Source organism: Antechinus flavipes, chromosome 3 (assembly GCF_016432865.1).
Source record: "Antechinus flavipes isolate AdamAnt ecotype Samford, QLD, Australia chromosome 3, AdamAnt_v2, whole genome shotgun sequence".
Lineage (NCBI taxonomy): Eukaryota > Metazoa > Chordata > Mammalia > Dasyuromorphia > Dasyuridae > Antechinus > Antechinus flavipes.
The window spans coordinates 578,029,530-578,052,108 of record NC_067400.1 but is presented as its reverse complement, the minus strand read 5'-3'; the positions used below and the strand labels follow the sequence as shown (position 1 = coordinate 578,052,108).

General features: G+C 52.6%; 2 protein-coding genes across 4 annotated transcripts; one reads left to right on the top strand and one right to left on the bottom strand.

Annotated features, from left to right (window-relative positions):
- Nucleotides 1-17: 17 nt before the first annotated feature.
- Nucleotides 18-1,480, bottom strand: ZNF593OS (ZNF593 opposite strand). Of its 2 annotated transcripts, none has more exons than XM_051991380.1 (3): nt 1,286-1,480; nt 875-1,001; nt 18-507 (listed from the first exon to the last, which is right to left on the bottom strand). In XM_051991380.1, exons 2-3 carry the CDS (start codon nt 917-919, stop codon nt 361-363), a joined length of 192 nt encoding a protein of 63 aa, XP_051847340.1. In that variant the 5' UTR covers nt 920-1,001; nt 1,286-1,480; the 3' UTR covers nt 18-360. The 2 variants fall into 2 exon arrangements, with proteins under 2 accessions (XP_051847340.1, XP_051847339.1); XM_051991379.1 differs by having other exon boundaries at nt 875-998.
- Nucleotides 1,481-5,816: 4,336 nt separating this feature from the next.
- Nucleotides 5,817-21,500, top strand: CNKSR1 (connector enhancer of kinase suppressor of Ras 1). 2 transcript variants are annotated; one of them, XM_051988157.1, is made up of 21 exons: nt 5,817-5,925; nt 11,547-11,704; nt 12,337-12,518; nt 13,075-13,159; nt 14,012-14,053; nt 14,171-14,290; nt 15,053-15,112; nt 15,309-15,377; nt 15,796-15,897; nt 15,976-16,040; nt 16,134-16,210; nt 17,364-17,506; nt 17,928-17,964; nt 18,450-18,622; nt 19,158-19,231; nt 19,445-19,516; nt 19,757-19,830; nt 20,013-20,074; nt 20,147-20,246; nt 20,395-20,579; nt 20,703-21,500. In XM_051988157.1, the coding sequence occupies exons 1-21, from the start codon at nt 5,874-5,876 to the stop codon at nt 20,940-20,942; spliced, it is 2,172 nt and encodes a 723-aa protein (XP_051844117.1). In that variant the 5' UTR covers nt 5,817-5,873; the 3' UTR covers nt 20,943-21,500. The 2 variants fall into 2 exon arrangements, with proteins under 2 accessions (XP_051844117.1, XP_051844118.1); XM_051988158.1 differs by lacking the exons at nt 5,817-5,925; nt 11,547-11,704; nt 12,337-12,518; nt 13,075-13,159 and adding an exon at nt 13,202-13,300.
- Nucleotides 21,501-22,579: the final 1,079 nt, after the last annotated feature.

The window sequence follows — 22,579 nt, the reverse complement described above, 5'->3', positions numbered from 1 at the left end:
TCTATGCTTGCTTGTGGGGACCCTGCCACATGCCGAACCTTTGGGTGAAGGGAGCCCTTCCCTCCCGATCCCTTTGCTATGGACGCACGTCACCAGACAGAGCCCCAGTTACGGCACGTCTTCTCTCTGCACCTTGTAGGTTTCCAGATTTATTCCATCAGGGCTCCCACTTCTCCAGACTAGGTAGGCATGGGTGCTCCCGATACCCCATCCTTTCTCCCTTGGCCTCCCAGCTTGCTGGGGCGTGCTGTCCAATGGGTAAGGGGACAGAAAGTGGTAGAAAAGGCAGGAAGAGGTCTTCCTCTGGATTTGGGGTGAGGTGGATACTGGCTCCCAGACTTCCAGGGGCTGCCTGTCCTGTCATGGGGTCTTTGGGGACTTTCCTTGATCCGCCAGCTGCCGGACACTGTAGAAGGAGAGACCCAGGCCGAACACAGCCAGCAGTGTGGCCAGAGCACCCACCAGCTTGTTCCGGGGTTCTGCCGCCAGCTCCCCAGCCACTTGCATCTGAGTAATGGGGTAGAAAGGGAGCAGCGTTGGGAGGGGCCTTTTCCACCAAGGCCCCAGGAGTGTTTTTCTCTGGCCTTGAGGATCTGGACTGGGGATGTTGGGGGTGGGGGTGCCTTGGAAAAGGGTAGGGCTGAGTGGGGGGTGCCAGTGACCCCACCCCTTCTTTTGGGGGCCTCAGAAGGGCAGGAGGATGGCCTCCCTCCCAGGGACATTCCACACCGATGCTCTCTCGCATCAGTGCTGCAGGGCAAGCATGCGGGGCCCAGCTGCTCAGGCGGCTTGCAACGTGCCTGGCTGGCTCTACTGTGGCGGGCTGGGGCTGGAGGAGAAGGAGGGAGCCTGGCAGTTATGGGGGAGAAATTACCTCTAGCATTCGAAAATAGCCGGGGGTCAGTCGTCCAAAGCGCATGGTTGGCCTAGGTCTGGGGGGAAAGATAGCTCCGATTTCTGGGTGGCCGTCCCGAGAGGACAGGAGGGGGATGAAAACCCTGCTGGCATTTCCAATGTCACAGAGTAGAAATTGGGTCAAGGGGAGGGGGCAGGAATGCTTAGGGCTACCTCTTCCTAGATCCCCACCCCTCACTCTTCCCCTCGCCTCCCAAGCTCGGGTGCGCATACACAGAATCTCCCCCGCTTCCTTCTCCTTGTTACTGGGTGCTCAGCTCTGTATCGTCCAGTTCCCACCCCCCTCCTCTGTACCCATCACCCCCATTCAAGGAGAGCTCCTTTCATCTCCCCCAACCCAAGGGCGTGGATGCCTGGAGAGGATGCTCACCTGCGGCTTTCCGCTCACGACTCCCAGGCAGCTGGGGCAGCAGCGGGTGCTTTAAATCAGGTCCCCTCCCCTTGCTGGGCCAGCCTGGGCGGCAGCTGTCAAGAGACATCAGCATCAGGCTGGAACCAGGCCTTTGTGCCCACCCCACTTCCTCCCAGGGAGGCGGGCACCTGGATCCAAGGCGGAAGGAGGCCTCCCCCCCCGGCAGGGCACACGTCATCCAGGCCAGGGCTGGAGAGGTCCCCTGCTGCTGCCGGGGCTGCTATTCTGGACCTACTTGGGGGGCAGTGGGACATCCAAGCTCCCAAGAGGCTGCCAGCGGCGGTGCAGCGGCAGGAAGCTCAGGATGTGGAGTCAGGGCTTGACCCCATCTGTGTGGGATGTAGACCCTCTGCTTGGTCTCTTTCTCTTCCTCTTCCCTTCCTCTCCCCCTATTCTTCTAACCCAGCAGCCTGGCTTCTGACCTCGCCATCATTCAGCTGAACCCGCTGGCCCCACAATACCCAGGAATTTTCCCCCATCCAGTGTCCATCTTAACCTCTGCTGTTGCTCTTGATAGTGGCGGTCGCCTCCTTCGGACATTGTCTCCTCTAGGTTTTCATGCTGCTGCTCTCTCCTGGTTCTTCCACATGTCTCCTTTACTGGTTCTTCTCACCATGCCCTCTAACTGTGGCTACCCCCCATGGCCCTGTCCTGAATCCTTTTATCTATACTCTTGGTAATCTCCTTAGTTCTCATGGGTTATTATCTTTAGGGAGCCTATTCCCAGATTTATACATAGCTCTTGTCTCTGATGAACGAGTCACCAACATCCTCTGGAGTAGCTTACACTCGATGTTTCATAAGCAGCTCAAACTCAACATGGCCAAAATAATTCCTCATCTTTCTCCATTTTAAATTTCCTCATTGATATCATGGACACCTCTATCCTTCCAGTCGGAAATCTATTATTCTCTTCACTCTACATACCAATTAGTCACCAAGTCTTGTTTCTACCTTTACTACATCCCTTGAATATATCCCCTCTTTCCCACACTCACACAACTGTAGCCTAAGTCCAGGACCTCAGCCCCTCTCAATTGGACTCATGCAATAATCTTCAAATAGGTCCCCTTCACTCCCTTCCCTCCTCATCTCCCAACATTTTTCTTTTTTTAAATTAAATCTTTTTATTTTCAAAATTTTATTTTATTTTTATTATTCAAATTATTATGGATAATTTTCAACATTCACCCTTACAAAACCCTGTGTTCCAAATTTATTCTCTCCCACCCCCTCCCCTAGATGGCATGTAATCCAACATGTGCAATTCTTCTATACATATTTCCACAAATATGCTGCACAAGAAAAATCATCCAAAAGATAATAAAATGAAAAAGGAAAAAAATAAGCAAGCAAAAAAAAAAAAGGTGAAAATGCTATGTTGTGATCCATATTCAATTCCCATAGTCCTCTCTCTGGATGCAGATGGCTCTTATCATCACAAGACCATTGGAACTGGCCTGATTCACCTCCTTGTTGAAGAGTCAGAATTGATCATCATATAATCTTGCTGTTGCTGTGTACAATCTGATTCTGCTCATTTCACTCAGCATCAGTTCATGTAAGTGTCTCAGGCCTCTCTGAAGTCATCCTGTCAATCGTTTCTTATAGAACAATAATATCCCATAACATTCCTATGCCATAATTTATTCAGCCATTCTCCAATTGATGGGCATCCTCAGTTTCCAGTTTCTAGCCACTATGAAAAGGGCTGCCACAAACATTTTTGCACATGTGGGTCCTCCTCTCTCTTTTATGATCTTTTTGGGGTATAAGCCCAGTAGTAACACTGCTGGATCAAAGGGCATGCACAGCTTGATAACTCTTTCCCAGCATTTTTCTAAAGCAAAGTTCTTACTGTATTCAACTCCACCTCACCAGTGAGCTCCAGTGGCTCCCTCTTACTTCCAGGATCAAATATAAAGCCCCATAACTTGGGGCTCTTTCCCTTTCCAGCTTTCTTACACCTTCATTTTCCCCTTCTCTCCTCACTACAGATCCTGGTTGTAGCTCTTGTACACTATTCCACGTTCCCTCTTGGCCTTTGCATTGCTGCGCCCCTTTTCCCCCTACTTCCACGCCTGGTATGCTCTGCCCCCTCACTTCTACCTCTTGGCTCCTCTGGCTTCGATCATGGCTCAGCCCAAAATTCACCTCTCAGAGCCTGTCCTGATTCCCCTAAATGCTAATGCTGTACCTTTTCAAATTACTTTCCATCTATTCCATATTTATCTTTTATGTTGTCTCTTTTGTTACCATGTAAGCTATTTAAAAACTAGCACTATGAGAGTAGTTTTTTTGTTTTTATCTTTTGCCTTTCTAACTCTAGCATTTAGTACAATTCCTGGCACATAGTAAATGTGCGTTGGCTGACTTTCAAATTTGTTTAATTCAGTCTCATTTTACAAAAAAGAAAATAATGCCAGAGAAGATCCTTGCCAACTGTCCCCTAAGTAGTTGAACTCAGGTCCCTCGACTCCATATGGCACTCTTTAAATCACAATCCCTCTCCCTTAATAAATGTTGAATTCTTTCCCAACTAGGTTGGTAATACAGAACAGCCCTAGCTTTGGAGAGCAGAGGAAATTCCCTTTTTGGTCCTGGTGAGTTTATAGTTCTACTTGTGTTACACTTTTAAGTTTAGAAAGCTGCTTGAAACATTTGTCCCATTCTATAGGATTACAAAAACATACCTATTCTATGAAGGAGAAAACTGGGACCCCCAAAAGCAACATCATTTGCCAGGGGTCAGAGGTTGGTATCTTTTGACAGTCTTTCCTTGATCAAAATCCCAAAGTTTTTTTTTTTTTTTTGGTCCATCTGTAACCCCTGGTGCCAAGGCAGGGAACAACAGGAGTTCTTGAAAAAGTTGTTTTTTTTCAAGGCCCAGCTCAAGTGTCCACTCCTTGAAAAGAGTTCTTACTCGTCTCCCCCCCACCCATATTTGGTATATGAAATTCTGTATATGTATTTATAATCCTGTATGTGTATATGTATTTGTATATAAGCCATATAGACCAATTCCTCCTCTCTCCCCTTTTATAGACAAGGCCATCAGAATAAAGTATAATTTGAACTCAGAAGCTCAGGGCTCCACATAGCTGTTAGCTACTTCTCTGGGGCCATGTTGGTTGTTTGTCATCCTATCTGGGCAATCTTAGCCTTTTTGTGAATCCTGGACATCCTAGAGAACCAGAATGTGTATTAAAGCCTAAACTAGAATTACATAGGAAACCATTTCTGAAATAATACATACAACAAAATGTATGGTGTGTGTATATTATATATAATATATATGGAATGTGTGTTTATGTATATATATTATAATATATATGGAATATATGTGTGTATATATATTATCTATATAATATATATATGGAGTGTGTGTGTGTGTGTATATATATCCAATATATGTATGTACACACACACACTCCAGATTAAGAACTTCAGCCTTGACAGATGTGCCATTGATAAGGTGCCCCATTGGTGAATGGGACTGGTTTCATTTTTGTCAGGGTTTCTGGGGTTTGGGGACCACTTTTGTTCCCAGTCCATCTGTGATTTCCTTGCTGTAATAGGGAACCTCACCCCTTCTGTGGAGCCCCTTGCATTTTACAGGTCTCAGGGAGTAGCCTGGCCACCCTGAGTGACTTCCCAGGGCCACAGCCTGTGTGTGTCAGAGATGACACTTGGGATAGACTTTCCTGATTCCAAAGCAGCTCTTCAATCACCACCTCCTCCAGCCTGCCACATAGCAGGCATTCAAGAGATGCTTGGGGCTTGATTAATTAGGCTCCTGATCTCGATTGACCTTTAGGGGACTGGCTTTGGCTTTGGCTGGGATTGGTGGGGGAGGGGGAGGAGGACGGGGACTCTCTCCCAGCCCCGTGACACTCACACTCTCCAGGCCCTGGTTCTGGATTTGGTTTAGTCTGGTCAGGTCTCGGTGGAGTGTGGCGGCTCCCCTTGTCTGGGCTCCCCATGGGTAGTGGTCAGCACTAAGCTGCCTCCTCCTCTGTTACTTAATTGGCCTTTCGACCCAAGGCCAAGGCTTTCTCTTAGCGGACCCTCAATTTCCTCCTCCTTAGGCTTAGTGTGAAATCATGCGAAATTGTAAGGGGTTTTGTAAGGCAAAGGAGTTATTTTAGGGGGGTCGGTGACCCCTTCTCTGCGTCCCACCCTCACTCTGTCCAGGAGCAGCAGTCCATGGAGGGGAGCGGGGCAAATACGGAGCGGAGGGGTCCGGAGTCCAAAGGCTCCGCAAGCGCGAGATCAGTTGGACGCCACCGCGTCCGCCCCCCGAGGCTAGAGTTGGGAGTGGGGTGGGGCTGAGTAAGGGGCGGCTCTTCGGGCTGAAGAGCGGGCGGCCGGACCAATAGGTGTGCAGGGATGTTCACCTGGCCCGGCCACGTGGGCTCAGGTATGTGGCTTGCCCCGCCCCTTACTCAGACCCGCCCCTCGCTCAGCCCCGCCCGCCCCTAACCCTGGGTAGGACGCTGGCTTTCTGGGCCGGAAATTTTCTGAGCTGGACAGTCCGGGATTCGCAATGGAGCCGGTGGCGTCCTGGGGTCCTGGGGCGGTGGTGGCGTGGCTGAGAGGTGGGTAAGGGAGTGCCCGGGGCTGGGAGGTGGGGTCTTTGAGGGGTGGAGGGAGAAGAGAGGAAGGACTCTGCCCTGATCCTAATCCAGGAATCTGGGCGGGGTGGGGGTGGGGGGAAAGAATGGGGGGGTTCCTGGTCCACACTGACCTAGATAAGGAAGTTATATACTCTGACCCTGGTGGAAAGTGTCTGCTTTACATCGACCTTTTAAGGTCCCCAAAGTGGGAAGCCTTGAAGTTGTGGGTTGCGGGACTCTGAGCTACAACCCTCCCTGGGAAGAGGGGGTCTCTCCGGGAAGTGAGTGTTAAAGGCAAAAGAGCATCCTCAGCCTGTTCGGAGGCCGGGGATGGACGCTATGACCTCTTCTTGGGGTCCTTCCAGTTTCAGATTGCAGGCCCATCCCACCCCTCACCTGTTCCCTTCTTACAAAGACAGCAAGACATTCATCTGAAATAATCATTCATCCGTAGAGCAATATAAAGTTTGCAGAGCGTTTCCTTCCCAGCCACCCAGTGAGATAGGCAGCGGAGGTGTTTTTGTGACCGTTTGTGCAGATGAAGTAACTGAGGCACTGAGAGGGTAGCACTCTGCCTCATTTCCTGCAAAGCTCCTACGGGAGGCCTTTCCCGATCCCCCGAAAGTGTTGTTATCCCGGCCTGAAATGTGCCTTGTAGCTATTCTCATCCGTACATGTGGATTCAGCTGTGTTCTTGTGGTCGGTCCCTTCAGAATGGGGGAAGGTAAGCTGCTTGAGGGCAGAGATGTTTACCCACTGGTACACGCTTAATCTTCCCTATTTTGATTTAATCGATTAAATGACCCAGGGCCTCCTAGATTAAGACTTCCCAGAATTCTAGCTGTTTCCCACTCTCCTTGCCATATGCCCTTGGGGCTTGCTGAAGGAAGCTGAACTATAATTATAGATTATATAATAAATATAATAAATAGATATAATCATATCTCCTTCATCTTCAAAAGGCCACTGGGATCTGGAGGAGGCTATCATTAGACCCATTTCTCAGGTGGAGAGACTCAAGAAGCAAGGTAGTAACTAGCTCAGAGCCTGTGGGAAAAAGAGCAGGCAATTTGCCCATATCATCTTGGATACCATTCACTATTGGGCTTCACCTGGACTCCAAAAGACCCGAGTTTAATTTTGGCTTCCCATAGTAGCTGTGGGCCTCTTAGCAAGTCTGCCTCAGTTTCCTTAATTGTAAGATAGCAATAAATAATAGCACCTATCTCCCAGGGTTATTGTGAGGATAAAAATGAGATAATATTGGGAAAGTACTTTTGAAACTTTTAAAGCCCTATAAAAATGTTACTAGCTATTAGTGGCTGCTATTATTAAGGTTAAAGAAAAAGCTTCTAGCGCTCCCTAATCTTTTTTTGTCACGGACCTTTCATCAGTTGAAGTCAGACTATAACCCTTCTCAGTCATGGTTCTAACTGTATAAGATAAAATACATAGTATTGCAAAGGAAAGAAATTATATAAAAACATTTTTTTTTTTAATGAAAAAGTTCATGGACCCTAGATGAAAATGCTCTGCAGTGGCCTGTAGGGAAGCTCCTGTCCTGAGGGAGCCCCTGTTTGAACTGGAAGATATTCTCAGGACAAAACCCAACAAATAAAACTTTGCCAAATGTAAAAAGTTCTAGAAACCAGTGCTGAGTAGAGTGAGGAGGAAGTAGAGAACAGAAACCAGCTAGGGTGAATCAGGAAAGGCTTCCTGGAGGAGGAGAACCAGGAACAGGTTTTGGGAAGGTCCACAAAAACAGCCTTTGTGCAGGCTTAGTGGTCACAGAGTCATACATTTGGAGTTAGAAGGAAAATTATAGGTCACCTAAGCCAACCCTATAGTTTTATAGAGTAAACCATAGAGGAAAGAACTTATTTGCTTAAAGTCACACACAGACTGGAGTCATTTCTTTTTCCATTCATGTGTGTGGTATTAACTAGCAACATCTCAGAGAAGTTAAATGGGATTGAAGGGGAAAAGAGCTCCAAGGAGACAAGTGGGGAGATAAAGAAGCTGATGGGGATCTAACTGAGGAGCTGGATCTAAGAGAAACTAAGCATTCTATAATGCTAGAAAGGAATGTAGAAACTGGGAAGATTGCTACCTTAGAAGACTGAAGACTGAGATTTAAGCCCCCTACCAGTGATGCTCACTGTCTTAAAGGCATCAAGCTGGTGGTTCAGTGGATAGAGCACTAGTGCTGGAGTCAGAAAGACGTGGATTCAGATTTAGCCTCACATACCTTACTGAATGACCCAGAGCAAGTCATTTTGCCTCAATTTCTTCAACTATCAAATGGGAATAGCATGTATCTTGTAGGGTCATCTGGCATGTTGGTAGGTGCTATATAAGTGCTTTTTCCTTCTCTTGACTGTATGTAAGGTTAGTCACTTAACCTCCCTGGACCTCAGTTTCCACATCTGCAAAATGAGTTTGGATTAGATCACCTGTCCATTGTGTGTGTGTGTGTGTGTGTGTGTGTGTGTTTAAACATATTGGTAGTTATATTTTACTACAGCTGGTTTCCTTTACATGCTCTTTTATTTTATATGTTTAAAAAAAACAAAACATTTTTCTGAGAAAGGGTTCAAAGACTTCACCAGTTTGCCCAAAAGAGTCCATGATTCCCCCCTAAACTCTTTCCCCCTCTAAAAAAAGCGGCTAGAAATCCCTGATTTGATCTAATCTTTGTATTACTGAGAAGGAAATTGGGATCCAGAAGGAAAAAGCAACTTATACAATAAGCAAGTTAGGAGAAAATATGGAACTCCTAGTTCAAGGAGAACCATTTATAATAGATTATTAAGAGTGTGTGTATGTATGTATGTTGTTTGTCCTTCATTCTCAAAGAGGATCATGATATTATGACATCTGAGTGAATTGGATTTAAGTGAGGGAGGGCTGTGCAAGATCATCTACCTCACTTTCCCCTCCAGAGCCATCTGGGTCCAGTGGCAAGATCAGGAGGACTGGAGATGGATGGCCCTGGGAGACAATGGACCTTGCCCTTTTAAAGCTAAGGTCTTCAGCAAGTCTCAGTTTGATTCAACTCCTATGTATGTATGTGTGTATATGATTATATAAGGAGGTTCACCTTGTTGTGAAGAACCCAGGAATCCTGATCCCCAACCCCACTAAGGAGGAGATGTGAAAAATAGTTCCATGCTATTCCTCCTCAGGATTCTGCAGAAAAACAGCAGATGGACAAAAGTGGGGAGGGTATTCTTACTACATAATTTGTCTCAGATTTCTTATGGGGAGGAGGGTCATCTCTGTGATGGAGCTATTATTATTCCCTGGGATTCTTGGATTCCCCACCAATCATGGCCTAATCTACAACCTTGCCCCCCCCAAATCCCTTCCTCCAGTGTTGCATTTTGATAATACTTTTAAAAATCATATAACATTTTAATAGTATTGTCCTGTATAGTATATTTTAATATTAGCATTTTCTCTATTGCCTGGATTATAAACATAATGAAATAATACATAATAAAGGTTAAAATAAAAAATGAAACAATAAAGTAAGCCCTGCTTTGTAGCTTCTGCTAAGGTCAGAATGCTAAAATTTAACCGTCAGTCTTATCCCGATTTCTCTTTTAATAGGGGAGGTCAGAGATACTTAACAGACTGTCTTAATTTTTTTAACTATTTATTTTTAATTTACGTTGCTTTATGAATCATGTTGGGAGAGAAAAATAAGAAAAGAGAAAAACAAAGCAGAAAAAAATGAACGTAGCATGTGTTAATTTACATTCAATCTCTCGTAGTTGTTTTTCTGAGACAGATAGCATTTTCTATTCAAAGTCTATTGGGATTGTTTTGGATCAAATTGACATTTTGAGAAACTTTTGAGTGCTGTGATTTTGCATCTTCCTGTTCCTTTCATGTGATCCATTAATATGCATTTACAAAGCCCCTACTGAGTTCCCAAAGATAAGAATGGAATACTCCCAGCCTCTCTGGAGGGAAATAATACTGCCACGATATGGTCTGTTTAAATCATATCTAACATGACCGCATTTGGGATTTTCTTGGCAAAGATACTGGAGTGTTTTCTTCTCCAGGTCATCTTATAGATGAGGAAGCTGAAGCAAATGAAATTAGGGACAGCTAGTAAATGTCTGAGGCTGGATTTGAACTCCAGTTGATGAATCTTCCTGACTCCACTTCCAGTGCTCTATCCCTGGGGCCACTTAACTGCCATAATAGTGATTAATAATAATAATAGCCACAAGTAGGTACTTATAAAATACAAGATAAATTGATGGGGGTGGGGATAGAAAGTAATCCCCTGTGAGAAGGGTGGAACCTAACACATCAGGAAACAACTCATATTAGAGGGAGCATTCAAGCTTGACTTTAAAGGAAACTAGGAATTTTCAGAGGTCATGGTACAGGGAGAACTTTCCAGATAAAGGAGCTTTAAGCAGGCATCGAAGTGTGACCTAGCTGCATGAAGGGTGAATGGGAGGGTCCTTGGAACACCGGAGGTCAGAGCCGGGAGGGCCCTTAGAACCCAGGAGGTCAGAGCCAGGGGGGCCCTTAGAACCCAGGATGTCAGAGGCAGGAGGACCCTTAGAAGGCAGGAGATCAGAGCCAGGAGGGCCCTTAGAACCCAGGAGGTCAGAGCCAGGAGGGCCCTTAGAACCCAGGATGTCAGAGCCAGGAGGCCTTAGAACAGGGAATGTCAGAGCTGGGAGGGCCTTTAGAACTCAGGCGGTCAGAGCCGGAAGGGCCCCTAGAACCCAGGATGTCAGAGCCAGGAGGGCCCTTAGAACCCAGGAGGTCAGAGCTGGGAAGGCCTTTAGAACAGGGAATGTCAGAGCTGGGAGGGCCCTTAGAACCCAGGAGGTCAGAGCTGGGAGGGCCCTTAGAACCTAGAAAGTCAGAGCTGGGAGGGCCCTTAGAACCCAGGAGGTCAGAGCTGGGAGGGCCCTTAGAACCCAGGGAGTCAGAGCTAGAGAGATCTTAGCTATCAGAGCTGGGAGGGCCCTTAAAGTTTAGCTAGGCTAGCTTTCTCACTTTGCAGATGGAAAACCAGGGCCAGAACAGATCGGTAATTTGCACAGTCTTAAATCCAGGACTTCTTTTTTCCTTAACATTTTGCAAAGCACCATATATATGTTGTCCCATTTGATCCTGATAATAATAATAATAATAGCTAACATTTATTTAGCACCTATTGTGTGCCAGGTGACATGCTAAGCGATCGACAATTATCTCGTTGATCCTCACTATAAATTTGGGAGATGGCACTATAATCACCTCTATTTTACAAATGAGGAAACTGAGGCTGAAGCTAAGTGACTTGCCCAGCATCACAGTTAGTAAGAATTTGAAGATTCCTCACTTCCAGATCCATGTGGTGGATGTCTTTTGGTCTATGTCTACACCATGAAAGTTGGGTTTCCCAGGGATGCTTGAGGGCCAAGGACTGATGAGAGAGCCTGAAGGTCTTCTGCTATTCGGGGGTCTGGAAGCACGAGGAAACCTAGCTCAGAAGGGGTCTAGGGCTCGCCTGGGACAGCCCGCCCGGCCGTGGCCAGGGGAGGTGGTTGGGTAACTCATGCCGTGCCGGCTCTCTCATCCTGCAGGCCTGGATGAGCTGGTACAAGAACACCCTTTTGAGCAGTGGGCCCTAGTGGGCAGTGACCTGCTTCAGCTCTGTCCTCGGAGCCTGGAGGCCCTGGGGGTCTGGCACGTTGGCCATCAGGAACTCATCCTAGATGGGGTGGAACAGCTCCGGACTCTGGTGAGTAGGTGCTGGGCACAATGAGTCCACATCTCCTGGAAGGCCCTTCTCCTTCCAGGGGAGTGACTGACTTATCCAAGATGCTGCCGAGAATGTATGGTGGAGCCGCGCCTAGAACCTGGGGGTTCCACTGGGCCAGAGGCCCGCGGATTTGTGGACCTGGACCTGGAAGGGACTTTGGAATTTATCGGGGCCAGCCCTCCCATTTTACAGATGAGGAAACTGAGGCACAGAGAGGTTGAGGGGCTTGTCCCGAGTTAGTCATCGTTCAGTTGTGTCCAGCTCTGTGACCCCGTGGGCCATACCGTCCCTGGAGCTTTCTTGGCAAAAGTCCCCTGGAGTGGTTTGCCATTCCTGCTCCCACAGATTAAGGAAAACCATTTAGGCGACTTGCCACAGTCGCACAGCCAGGAAGTGTCTGAGGGGCAAGTTGAAGTCAGGTGTTCCTGACTTCAGACCCCGGGCTCTCCCCGCTGAGCCGCTTAGCGGCCTAAAGTTACACCGAGAGAAAGAGCAGAGTTGGGGGTTTGGCCCCTCCCTCCCAATCCATTCTTCCCCTTGGGAGGATGGGACCCAGGGGAATGTGGTCCTGGGGTGGGGAGTGACCTGTTGTGTTCCTCCCCTGGCCACAGAGCTCCGGCCTAGAGACTGAAAATCTCCGGAAACTAACAGAGCAGCTGCGGACCCTGACCCACAAATTCTGCAGTCTTGTCCCGGGCTGCCTCGGGCCCTGTGGGGAACCTGCCCCAGACCTACTCACGGGAGCCATCGAGTTGGTCCGAGCAGCTTGGGCCCTTCTCTGCTGGCTCAACAGGTAATGGGGCTAATGGGTTCTTCTTTCTCCCTTTTTGGGGTGGGGGGAGAGGCAATTGGGTCAAGTGACTTACTCTTTAAATGTCCGAGGCCACGTTTGAATCCTGGTCCTCCTACCTGGGGGGGGGGGGGGGGGGGGGGAGTGGCTCTATCCACTGCTCCACCCAGCCGCTAACACTTGGACTTCTTACCAGTTCTGCATCCCCTGCAATCCTCAGAAGGCCTAGATGGAATAGGGATTATTGGCTCCATTTTGCAGCTCAGAAAACTGAGGCTTCTGGCAGTTAAGTGGCTTACCCAAAGTTTATCCAGCGAATCGATCGCAGAGCCAAGTCCTGAAACAGCGGCCTCTCGATTTCTGCCGTTGCGATTCTAGCCCCCTTGCCTCTCTCTGCTACGAGCCGGGGACACCCTCCTGGGGAGGATAAGGGCTTGGGCTGTGAGGCTGCTGGGCTCGGGCAGACCCTGGGCCCCTGACGCCCCGGTGAGGAGACGGGGATTTCCGCGCTTTGCCCCGACCCGGGTCTCAATGTCTTTCTCCCTTCCCGGGCTCCCAGGTACCTTTTTTCCCAACTCAATGACTTTTCGGCGTGCCAGGAGGTCGGGGATTTGTGCAGGGAGCTGGCCCAGGCCCTGCAGGAGGTGAGTGACCTCCCCCAGCCTGACACTCGGGGTGGGGCCGGGAATCGGATCCTAGCGATGCTTTTTATAACCCGTGAATCAGACAGGACCCTGGGTGGGGGCCGGACAGCCTGGACAGGGGAGGAAGGCCCGAGGCTTCAGGTACTGGGGGAGGGGAACGGGCCTGTAGGTCACTCCAGCATTGGAAGAGAGATCTGGAGTTGGGGGAAGTTGGGGCCCCCCTAGTCTTTGCCAGCCCCCCCCCGCCAGAGACTCGGCTATCCCACCCCCGCCCCTCGTGACCTTGACTTTCTCGGATCTCGGCCACGGGTGGATTGGGCTTGGAGCTTGGTGGGGGGAAGGGAGGGAGCTGTGAGTGTAGCCCTCCCGGCCCCCTCTTTGGGAGGTGAAAGCGGGCACTCAGAATGAATTGAGGGAAGAACAGCAGGGGGTCCTGGGACTTTTCCCCCTTCCCCCCTGCTATCCTGGCTTTACTTCCACCCTGTGAAGGCCTGGCTCTGGGGATCCCCTTTGGATTTGGGAATCGGGAATTGTCCGGCCTTGGGGGGGAGTGAGAGCAGTGTGGCCCCTGAGAAGGGGGCCGGGCCTTCCCCGGGACACGGCCCTCTAGGGCGGGCCCCTGCAGAGAACGGGGGATAATCCTGTGTGATGGGGTACCCAGGTAAGAAGAAAGTGGCCAGGCTGGAGCGAAGAGTCGGCGGTAACTGAGCCTTGGCGCCCACCTGGCTTTAAGGGGGCAGTGGCCCCTCCGGCCGTGGCCACCCTTCCGGGGGAGACGGGGAGGAAACTTCTCGTCCAAAGGCGAGCCCCCCGTTCGGTCTGGGAGCCCACCGGCTCTCTTGTCTCTTTTAGGACTCCCCCGTGGCAACGAAGGAAGCCCAGCTCCTGAGGCTCGTGAGTGCTCTGGGCGGGGGCTGGGGCGGGGGGCCCAGCAGGGGCTGAGCAGCCACCCTCATCTCTCTCTCTCCTCTGCCCTCCCCGGGTCTCCCCTACGCCTTCCCACGTTCCCAGGGGGACAACATTGTGAGTATCTGTGACGCCATTCTGAGCTTCAGTCCCGAGGACCTGCTGGATCAGCTGGCCATCTTGGAGCTGGTGGAGCTGCGAGCCCGACACCCAGAGGAGCCCCTGGTGAGCCTGTCCCAGCCCCTTGTACACCCTTGGTCTTGGCCAGGAGAGAGAGGAGCCCCAGGACCTGCCGACACGTCCTCTGGGGTCTTCGGCAAGTTGATTAACCGGAGCATCAGTTTGTGCCTCTGTTAAATGGGCATAATAATGTTTGTATTGCAAACCTCACAGGAGTGTCAGTGGTGTCACATGACACAATGGATTGAAAATTGTATTTAAATGTGAGTTATTGAGATTCTGGATCCTACAGTTAGAGAACCCTGCTGGGAGTTGGAAAACCGAAGCAGTGTCAGAGCTGGGAGGGATCTAGAACCCAGAATGTCAGGGGTGGGAGGGTCCTTAGAACCCAGGGTGTCAGTGCTAGGAGGGCCCTTAGAACCCAGGGTGTCAGAGCTGTAAAAGACTTTAGGGATCAGATATTTAGCTGCTTCATACCCTAAACCATTCTCCTTTTTTTAGAGAACAAAACTGAACCCCAGGTCAGCTAAATGATTTCCCCAAGATTACACAGTTAATTTTGAAAGAGCTGGGACTAGACTTTGAGTCTCTCCCCCCCTCCCCCCCTCCCAGCTCTGACCTCCCGGGTTCTAAGGGCCCTCCCCCCGACTCCTTGGAAGCTGTTGCCCCACTTTGCATTCCTGGCATGGTAGCCAGTGCCTGACTCACCCAGGGTAAGGCCCTGTGACTGGAGGCTCCTTGCGGCTTCTCGCTTCCCCATCCTCACGGAGCCCGGGCCTGTGTGTCTGGCTGTGTCTGTTTGTCCAGGGCCTGGAAATCCTCAGCACCAGCAGCTGCCACCACTTTGTGTCTGGAACGGCCCCAGAGGTAAGAGCCTCCTCGTCCTGTCCACCCCATCCTTCCACCCCGGGGAGGAATGTTGCCTCTAATCCCTGTCTGCAAGTTCCTCCCGCCCTCCCGGCCCGGCAGCTGCTCCGGCCAATCGAGGCTCCGAGGGGGGGGGGAGGGGAGGGGAGTTCAGTTGCCCCTCCCCAACCCCCTCCCCTCTCCCTCTGCCCTCCAGTCTCCTGCCGACGGCTGTTCCCAGATCTTGCTGGGAGACGAGATCGTTCAGGTCAACGGGCAGGTGGTGGTGAGTCCCCGGAAGGGAAGGAATGACATCTTTAGACCGTTGTTGACTGGGGAGAGAAGGGGGAGTGGGACCCAGGTCTGGAAATGGGGATCCCACCCCTTCTGAGGACCCCTCCTACATGTAGAAGCTCAGTGCCTGTTCTGTTGGTGTCCTTGGACTGGAGGGACAGGTGGCGGGGGCGTACCTGGGGTGGACACCTGGATACAGATCTACCTGTAGGGGAGCCTGGGGAGGGAGTTAGGGAGTTGGGTGTTAGCTAGAGGAAGGGAGAAGACAGAAGGGAGCAGGAGCCTCTCACCTGTATGTCAGGGGACCGGTGGGCATGGAAGTGGGGGTGATTCAGGGCAGCCACTGCCCCAGGCCCAGCTCAGGCCAAGTGTCCCAAATTAAGTCTGTCTCCCCTGCCTTGGTCCTTGAGGTGGGCTGGCCCCGGGCCAGCTTGGACAGGCTGCTGCTCCAGGACCCCGCCCTGCTCAGACTGATGCTGAAGACTGTTCCTGTGCCCAAGTCTGCCCCTCAGGTGGGTTCCTCCCCCTCCCCGTCTCTGCTCTCCTTCCTCCTGTGCCTCGCTCATGATTCCCCCCTACTTATTCCTCAGAGCCCCTTGGAACCAATCACCAGCTCCAGGAACCAATCAGCAGCCTCGGCGCCCCCCTCTCCAAGGTAACGGACTCTCCCAGCAGAGTGCGTCGTGGCTTGGGGATGGCACGTGGGGAGGGGTGACCGCTTTGTCCCTGCGATCTCTGTTCTCTACAGAGCCTCAGAAGAAAATGGTTCTACCTTCGCCTTTGACCAGAGTCCAGAACCAAGAGTCCCCAGCTCCTCCGAGGCAGGTAATGTGAGGTCAGGGAAAGAATACTGGGTTGGGAATTTTGGGGTTCTAATACTGGTTCTGTTGTGGCCAGCTGTGGGAACCTGACCAGTCCCTTCCTTTTTCTAGGCTTTAGTAGGAGAAAAACAAAGGTCTACTTTTTTCCTCTGGTATTTGGATTAGATGATCTTCAAGGTCACTTTTAGTCCTGATATTCTATTTCAACTAACAGGATTCTAAGAGTATATCAGGTTCTAGAACTCTGGGTCCTAAGGGCCCTCCCAGCTCTGACCTCCTGGGTTCTAAGGGCCCTCCCAGCTCTGACCTCCTGGGTTCTAACGGCCCTCCCAGCTCTGACATCCCGGGTTCTAAGGGCCCTCCCAGCTCTGACCTCCCGGGTTCTAAGGGCCCTCCCAGCTCTGACCTCCCGGGTTCTAAGGGCCCTCCCAGCTCTGACTCCCGGGTTCTAAGGGCCCTCCCAGCTCTGACATCCCGGGTTCTAAGGGCCCTCCCAGCTCTGACATCCCGGGTTCTAAGGGCCCTCCCACCTCGACATCCTGGGTTCTAAGGGCCCTCCCAGCTCTGACCTCCCGGGTTCTAAGGGCCCTCCCACCTCGACATCCTGGGTTCTAAGGGCCCTCCCAGCTCTGACCTCCTGGGTTCTAAGGGCCCTCCCAGCTCTGACCTCCCGGGTTCTAAGGGCCCTCCCAGCTCTGACCTCCCGGGTTCTAAGGGCCCTCCCAGCTCTGACATCCCGGGTTCTAAGGGCCCTCCCAGCTCTGACATCCCGGGTTCTAAGGGCCCTCCCAGCTCTGACCTCCTGGGTTCTAAGGGCCCTCCCAGCTCTGACATCCTGGTTCTAAGCTCTAATGTTCCATAATCTAAGGCTCTTTTCAGTTCCTCCAATTTCAGCATTATTTAAATCTGTCTTGAGCACTTCAGTAAGTCCCCTGGCACTCAGCCCTCCCCCCCCCCCCCCCCCCCACCAGAGACCACTGCTTTGCCCCAGCCAGCCCGGTCACACCAGAGGAGCACTGTTATCAGCACAGATAGCCCAGAACATCTGGGTCCCCTGCTCCTTCTCAGCCCAAAGCCTCTTCCGAGACATCCCTCCATGCCGGGTTCTCCATGGGCCCAGAACTTGGCATGTGTTGAGAAGGCTGCTGTCTTCCTAGGCCCGACCGCACCTTCAGACTGTGGCACTAGCTGGGGCTCTGACGAGGCACGCCGCTCCCCCAGCGCCCCAGACCCCCCTCCAGCAGCCCAGCCAGTCATGGGGGAAATTGCGGGTCACGGATCGCCGGAGCCCCCGGACAAGGTAGGCTGGGAGCAGAGGGGAGCCCCCAGGTCCGGCCTTCTCCCTTCCCCCGTTCTAGACATGAATCTAGAAGCTGAGAATTAGGATGGGGCCGGGCTCGGGGCGAGGTGGGATGACAGCTGGATGCAGGATTGGGGAGGACTTAGAGGAGATGGCAGCTTTCCTGGGCCCTTTGAAGGGGGACAGGGCTCATTCTCCTCAGCCCCCCAAGGCAGTGTGGGGGGAGCTGCAGGGAAAGAGTTTTGCTCAAATAGGAGAAAACCTTATTAAAGGTCTCCAAGGGTAGGATGGGTTTCTCCAGAGGGTCAAGGGTCCCCTGTCACTAAAGGCCCTTGTCAGAGGCTGGATGGTCACATCCGGCATGTGCTGTCTGGAGAACCTCCAAGGTGTCTTAAGATTTTTTTGATTTTTGTGCCCCCAGGGTCCTTCCTGCAGCCCCAAGAAGTCCAAAGCCAAAGGTACCTGGGCTGTTAGACATTAGGGATCAGGTGGGGGACGCCTGGGGGACATAAGGGTATAGCTTTGCTGTGTGTTCTTGGGTAAGCCCCTTGCCCTCTCTGATTCCTCTCTCTTCTGTAAAAATGAGGGAAGTTGGACTCGGTGATGTCTAAGGGCAGCTAAATGACACGATGGTGCATCGAGCTCCAGGCCTGGAGTCAGGGAGGTCTTGGTTTAAATTCAGCCTCAGACACCTTCATCCGGTCTGCCTCAGTTTCCCCATCTGCCAAATGAGCTGGAGAAGGAAATGGCAAACCCTTCCAGTAACCCTGCCAAGGAAACCCCAGAGAGGTCATGGACCGTCGGACGAGACTGAGGAACGATAATGAAATGTCCCTTTCTGTTCTGATGCTCCTCCCCCCGTGACCTGGGAACGTGGGTTTGGGGCAGAGCGGAGGGAAGGGGCCGGAGAAGGACGTGGTTTTCCTACCCTTGTCCCCCACAGGGGTGGCGACGCGGCTGAGCCGCAGGCGGGTGTCGTGCCGGCAGCTGGGCCAGCCGGACTGCGACGGGTGGCTGCTGCTTCGGAAGGCGCCCGGGGGCTTCATGGGCCCCCGCTGGCGCCGGTGCTGGATGGTGCTCAAGGGCCACACGCTCTACTGGTACCGACAGCCTCAGGTGAGGCTCCGGGGGAGTGACGCAGGAGGCCCCAGGCCTGAGGGCATCCCAGTGTCTGCCCCAGCCTGGCCCAGCCAGGGCCTTCACCCTCTGTCCACCTGCCTGCCCTCCTCTGTCTGTCTGTCCTTCTGCCCGCCCCTGCCCTGCCCCTCTGCCCTCTGGGAGGTGCGTTCCCTGCCCTCCTCTGTCTGTCTGTCTGTCCTTCTGCCTGCCCCTGCTCAGCCCTTCTGCCCACCTGCCTGCCCTCCTCTGTCTGTCCTTCTGCCCGCCCCTGCCCTGCCCCTCTGCCCTCTGGGAGGCGCGTTCCCTGCCCTCCTCTGCGTGTCTGTCTGTCCTTCTGCCCGCCTCTGCTCAGTCCCCTCTGCCCATCGGCTCTCTTCTCCATGCTTCTGTCTCTTCCTTGGGGCACAGGCCCTCCCTTCCTGACCATCTCCCTCCCTTCCTCCCTGCTCCAAACCTGGGGGTCCCTGGGGGGATTCTCCCACCTCAGGGGAGCGGTCTCAGAGTCTTGTCCCTTCCTGAATCTGTTCCCCAGGACGAGAAGGCTGAAGGGCTCATCAATGTCTCCAACTACAGCCTGGAGAGTGGCCGAGACCAGAAGAAGAAATAGTGAGTGAGGGCCGTGTGGGAGGCTCGGGTCAGCCTGGGAGAGGAGGTGGAGAGTGGGATCGGATTTGGGATGGGGAATTGGGGCACACTTGGGGAGCAGATGGGGGTTCAGACTGGCAAGTGTTACTGTGTTGGGGAGAATAATGGCCTTTCAGGGTTTCTGGGTCAGGAACTGCTCTGGGAATGACCTTGTCCTTCCTCCCTGTCCCCCAGTGTGTTCCAGCTCACCCATAACTTGTACAAGCCTTTCATCTTCGCCGCAGAAACCCTGGCTGACTTGAGCATGTGAGGAGTTGATTGCTATTCCTTTGCGCTCCCTCCTCATTCCCATCTGCACCCCATTGCCACCCTCATCCCTGTTTCTGTGCCATCCTTCTTCCCCCCTTTTCTCAACCCTTCCCCTCTCCACTCAGTGAGGGAAACAATTCTCTCCCCTTCCCTCCCTTTTGTGCTGACGTTCTCCCTTCGTGCCCCCTTGCCCACCTGCCCTCCCCTCTGCCCATGACCCCCCTCCCTTTTTGGCAGGTGGGTGAGCCGCCTGGTGACCTGCATTTCCAAGTACCAGTCCCACAGCCGAGGGCCTGCGCCCAGAGAGGAAGGTGAGGGTGGCTTCCGAGGGACTGGCCCTTTTCTTCCCTGAGCTCCAGAGTGGGGGACCCCTCTCCGGAGAGGAACTGGCCCCTCCCCACACATCCCTGCCCTCCCCTGGATCACACAAGAAAGGGCAGCCCAGAGCCCCCAGCCCCCCGAGCCTCACGCTGCCCCTTCCTCTCCCCCCCAGACTGCTACAGCGAAACCGAAGCCGAAGATCCAGATGAGGAAGCAGGGTCCCGGCCCGCCTCGGTGAGTGTCCAGGCTGGGTGCGGGGGGAGGTCTCCTCCCAGAAGGCTGGCCTAACCCTGTTTCCTCTCTCAGCCCAGCCCTGGGGGAGTCTGGAGCTCTCCCCATGGAGAAGCCTCCCCGTCGGCCACCCCCCCGCAAGGCAGCCCCCAGGTGGCCCACAGCCCTTTGACAGGTATCCCCGGACAACGGAGAGCGCTGGGTGCTTGGGGGAGGGGGACGTGGGGACTGTCTGGAGGGGCTAAAGGGGTGGGGTTGGAGGCAGGGTGGGGGCGGGCGGGCCCCAGGGACCTGATCCTGCATCCTGTGTACCCCCGCCTCAGACAGCAGCAGTGACGGAGCCCTGGAGCACCTGGTGCGGGGCCTGCTACAGGGAGGGGTGTCCCTGCTGGGCCGCCCACAGTTCTTGACCCAGGAGCAGTGTCGCAGCTCCTTCCTGCGCCGTGCCCGGGACCCCCAGCTCAACGAGCGGGCCCATCACGTGCGATGTCTGCAGAGCACGCTCAAGGTCAGCCCTCGCCGTGGCCGTGGTTTTGGAAAGGAGGGGAAGGAGAATCCCCACATTGGGGGCTGGGGGGGTGGGGGGATGCCAGTGCTTAGCCCCTGTGCTCCCTGTCCCCTTGGTCTCCAGGCAAAGCTCCAGGAGCTGCAGGTCCTGGATGAGGTGCTGAATGACCCCACACTGACTTCTGAGAAGTTTCGGAGGTGGAAAGAGAAAAACCAGGAGCTGTACTCAGACAGGCCTGGGGGCTGGGCTGGGGCCGAAGGCCCCCTCTGTCCCTCCACCTCTAAACCTGCGGACAGTGCTGCTTGTGACTCCAAAGAGCACCCGCCTCCTGACCCCCTGTGCCCAAGACCCCCCGACCTTTGACTCTGGGGATGGGTCTCTGACCCAGGGAGTTCCCAACCCCTCAGTAAGTAGAATTATCTACCTACCACCAGACTTCTGAGCTCCCCCACTCCGCCCAGCTTTGTCCAGGGCAGGGTCCTCACTGGGGTCTGAATAGAAGCCATCACCGCCTCCGCCCCCAGTTTCTTGACCCCCAGGCTGCTGGGCCGATGACACGTCTGTTTCCTGCTTCACAGACCTCAGCTGAACCCCTTCTCCTTTTCTCCCTCCCTCGCGCCCCCCAATGGTCCAGCCTATTTGCTTACACTCAGAGCCCCCACATGCTGCCAGAATTGTCCGAGGAGGGGGAGAGAGCCTCGTGTCGTGGGAGAGCTCCTCTTGTTACCCAAGGAGGAAGATGAGAGAGCCCAGAGGCGGTAACGGGCTTGGACGGAGAGGGGCCGAGGGACCTGAGCCCCTCTTCTGGTCATGGAGACAGCCGCAGGGGTCAGCCCTCCCCCCGCCCTGCCCAGCTGGCACAGGCGTACCTCACTTTCTAGAATGGCTGCATTTCAACGCATTAAAATATTTACTCCCGTTCCTCTGCCTGATGATCTACAACCAGAGGAAGCAGGGCCCGATACCCCAAGATCACAGAACCTCAGGCTTGGAGAAGAGACCTCGGGAGCCCAATGTGTCCCACAAGGGACACAGGAGTCAGGCGGCCTGTAGATTTCCAAAGGGAAAGCCCATCACTTGGGATTACTGGGTTAGAAAGTTTTGAACTTATTGTGGGTAGGTGCAGGATTTGAAATTGGAAAGATCCGAGTTCAACTTCTGCCTCAGACACTAGTGATCATGCGGATGGGGTGAGGGGCAAAAGATCCCCAAAGTTCATAGTCTTTTATTCCCCTTGAGTTTACTCTGGTTAGAGCTCATGTCTTAAGTTTCCACACACATTAGTGGTAAGAAGGAGGGGCCGTGGTCTCTGATTTCCTATAAGCATTCATGTTAATACATGTATATCTGGTATAGGACAGCCTCCACAAACAGTGTGGATGGTGCAAAGGGCCCCATAAACAGAAGAAACAAACCCCATAAGGCAGGGGTCCTCAAACTTTTTAAATAGGGGCCAGTTCCCTGTCCCTCAGACTGTGGGAGGGCCGGACTATAGTAAAAGCAAAAACTTTGTTTTGTGGGCCTTTAAATAAACTTCATAGCCCTGAGTGAGGGGGATGAACGTCCTCAGCTGCCGCATCTGGCCCGTGGCCATGGTTTGAGGACCCCTGCAAGGCGTTCAAAGGCCTGCGGACTTCCTAAAACACTACAGGGAGCATATAAGCATGAAATGCAGGTTTATGAGTGGGCCCATACTCGACATTTTGGTGACTCTAGCTGTTTCACAGAGTTCTATAGGGACCCTCCTAGAACCTCCTGTGATTACAACCCCACACCCCAAAAGGCAAACACATTGCAGTTATTTGATGAGCATCCCCTTTACCGTCAAAGGTGAATTTTCTAAATCAGGGCTTCTTAAATTTTTTTCCATTTATGACCCTCTTTCTCCCAATAAATTTTTATATGCTCCTATATATAGCTACATAAAATAGGTGTAAATATTAACATTTAATGTTAATAAGTCAATATCATTCACAATCCTGTATAGGGTTGTGAACCAC

Excerpts from the sequence above, each read along its gene's own strand:
- ZNF593OS (XM_051991380.1), bottom strand. The coding sequence starts at position 919 with ATGCGCTTTGGACGACTGACCCCCGGCTATTTTCGAATGCTAGAG. Across the intron at positions 508-874 it reads GCTATTTTCGAATGCTAGAG|ATGCAAGTGGCTGGGGAGCT; the intron begins GTAATTTCTCCC and ends CCCATTACTCAG.
- CNKSR1 (XM_051988157.1), top strand. The coding sequence starts at position 5,874 with ATGGAGCCGGTGGCGTCCTGGGGTCCTGGGGCGGTGGTGGCGTGGCTG. Across the intron at positions 5,926-11,546 it reads GGTGGTGGCGTGGCTGAGAG|GCCTGGATGAGCTGGTACAA; the intron begins GTGGGTAAGGGA and ends CTCATCCTGCAG. Across the intron at positions 17,507-17,927 it reads CGCCGGAGCCCCCGGACAAG|GGTCCTTCCTGCAGCCCCAA; the intron begins GTAGGCTGGGAG and ends TTGTGCCCCCAG.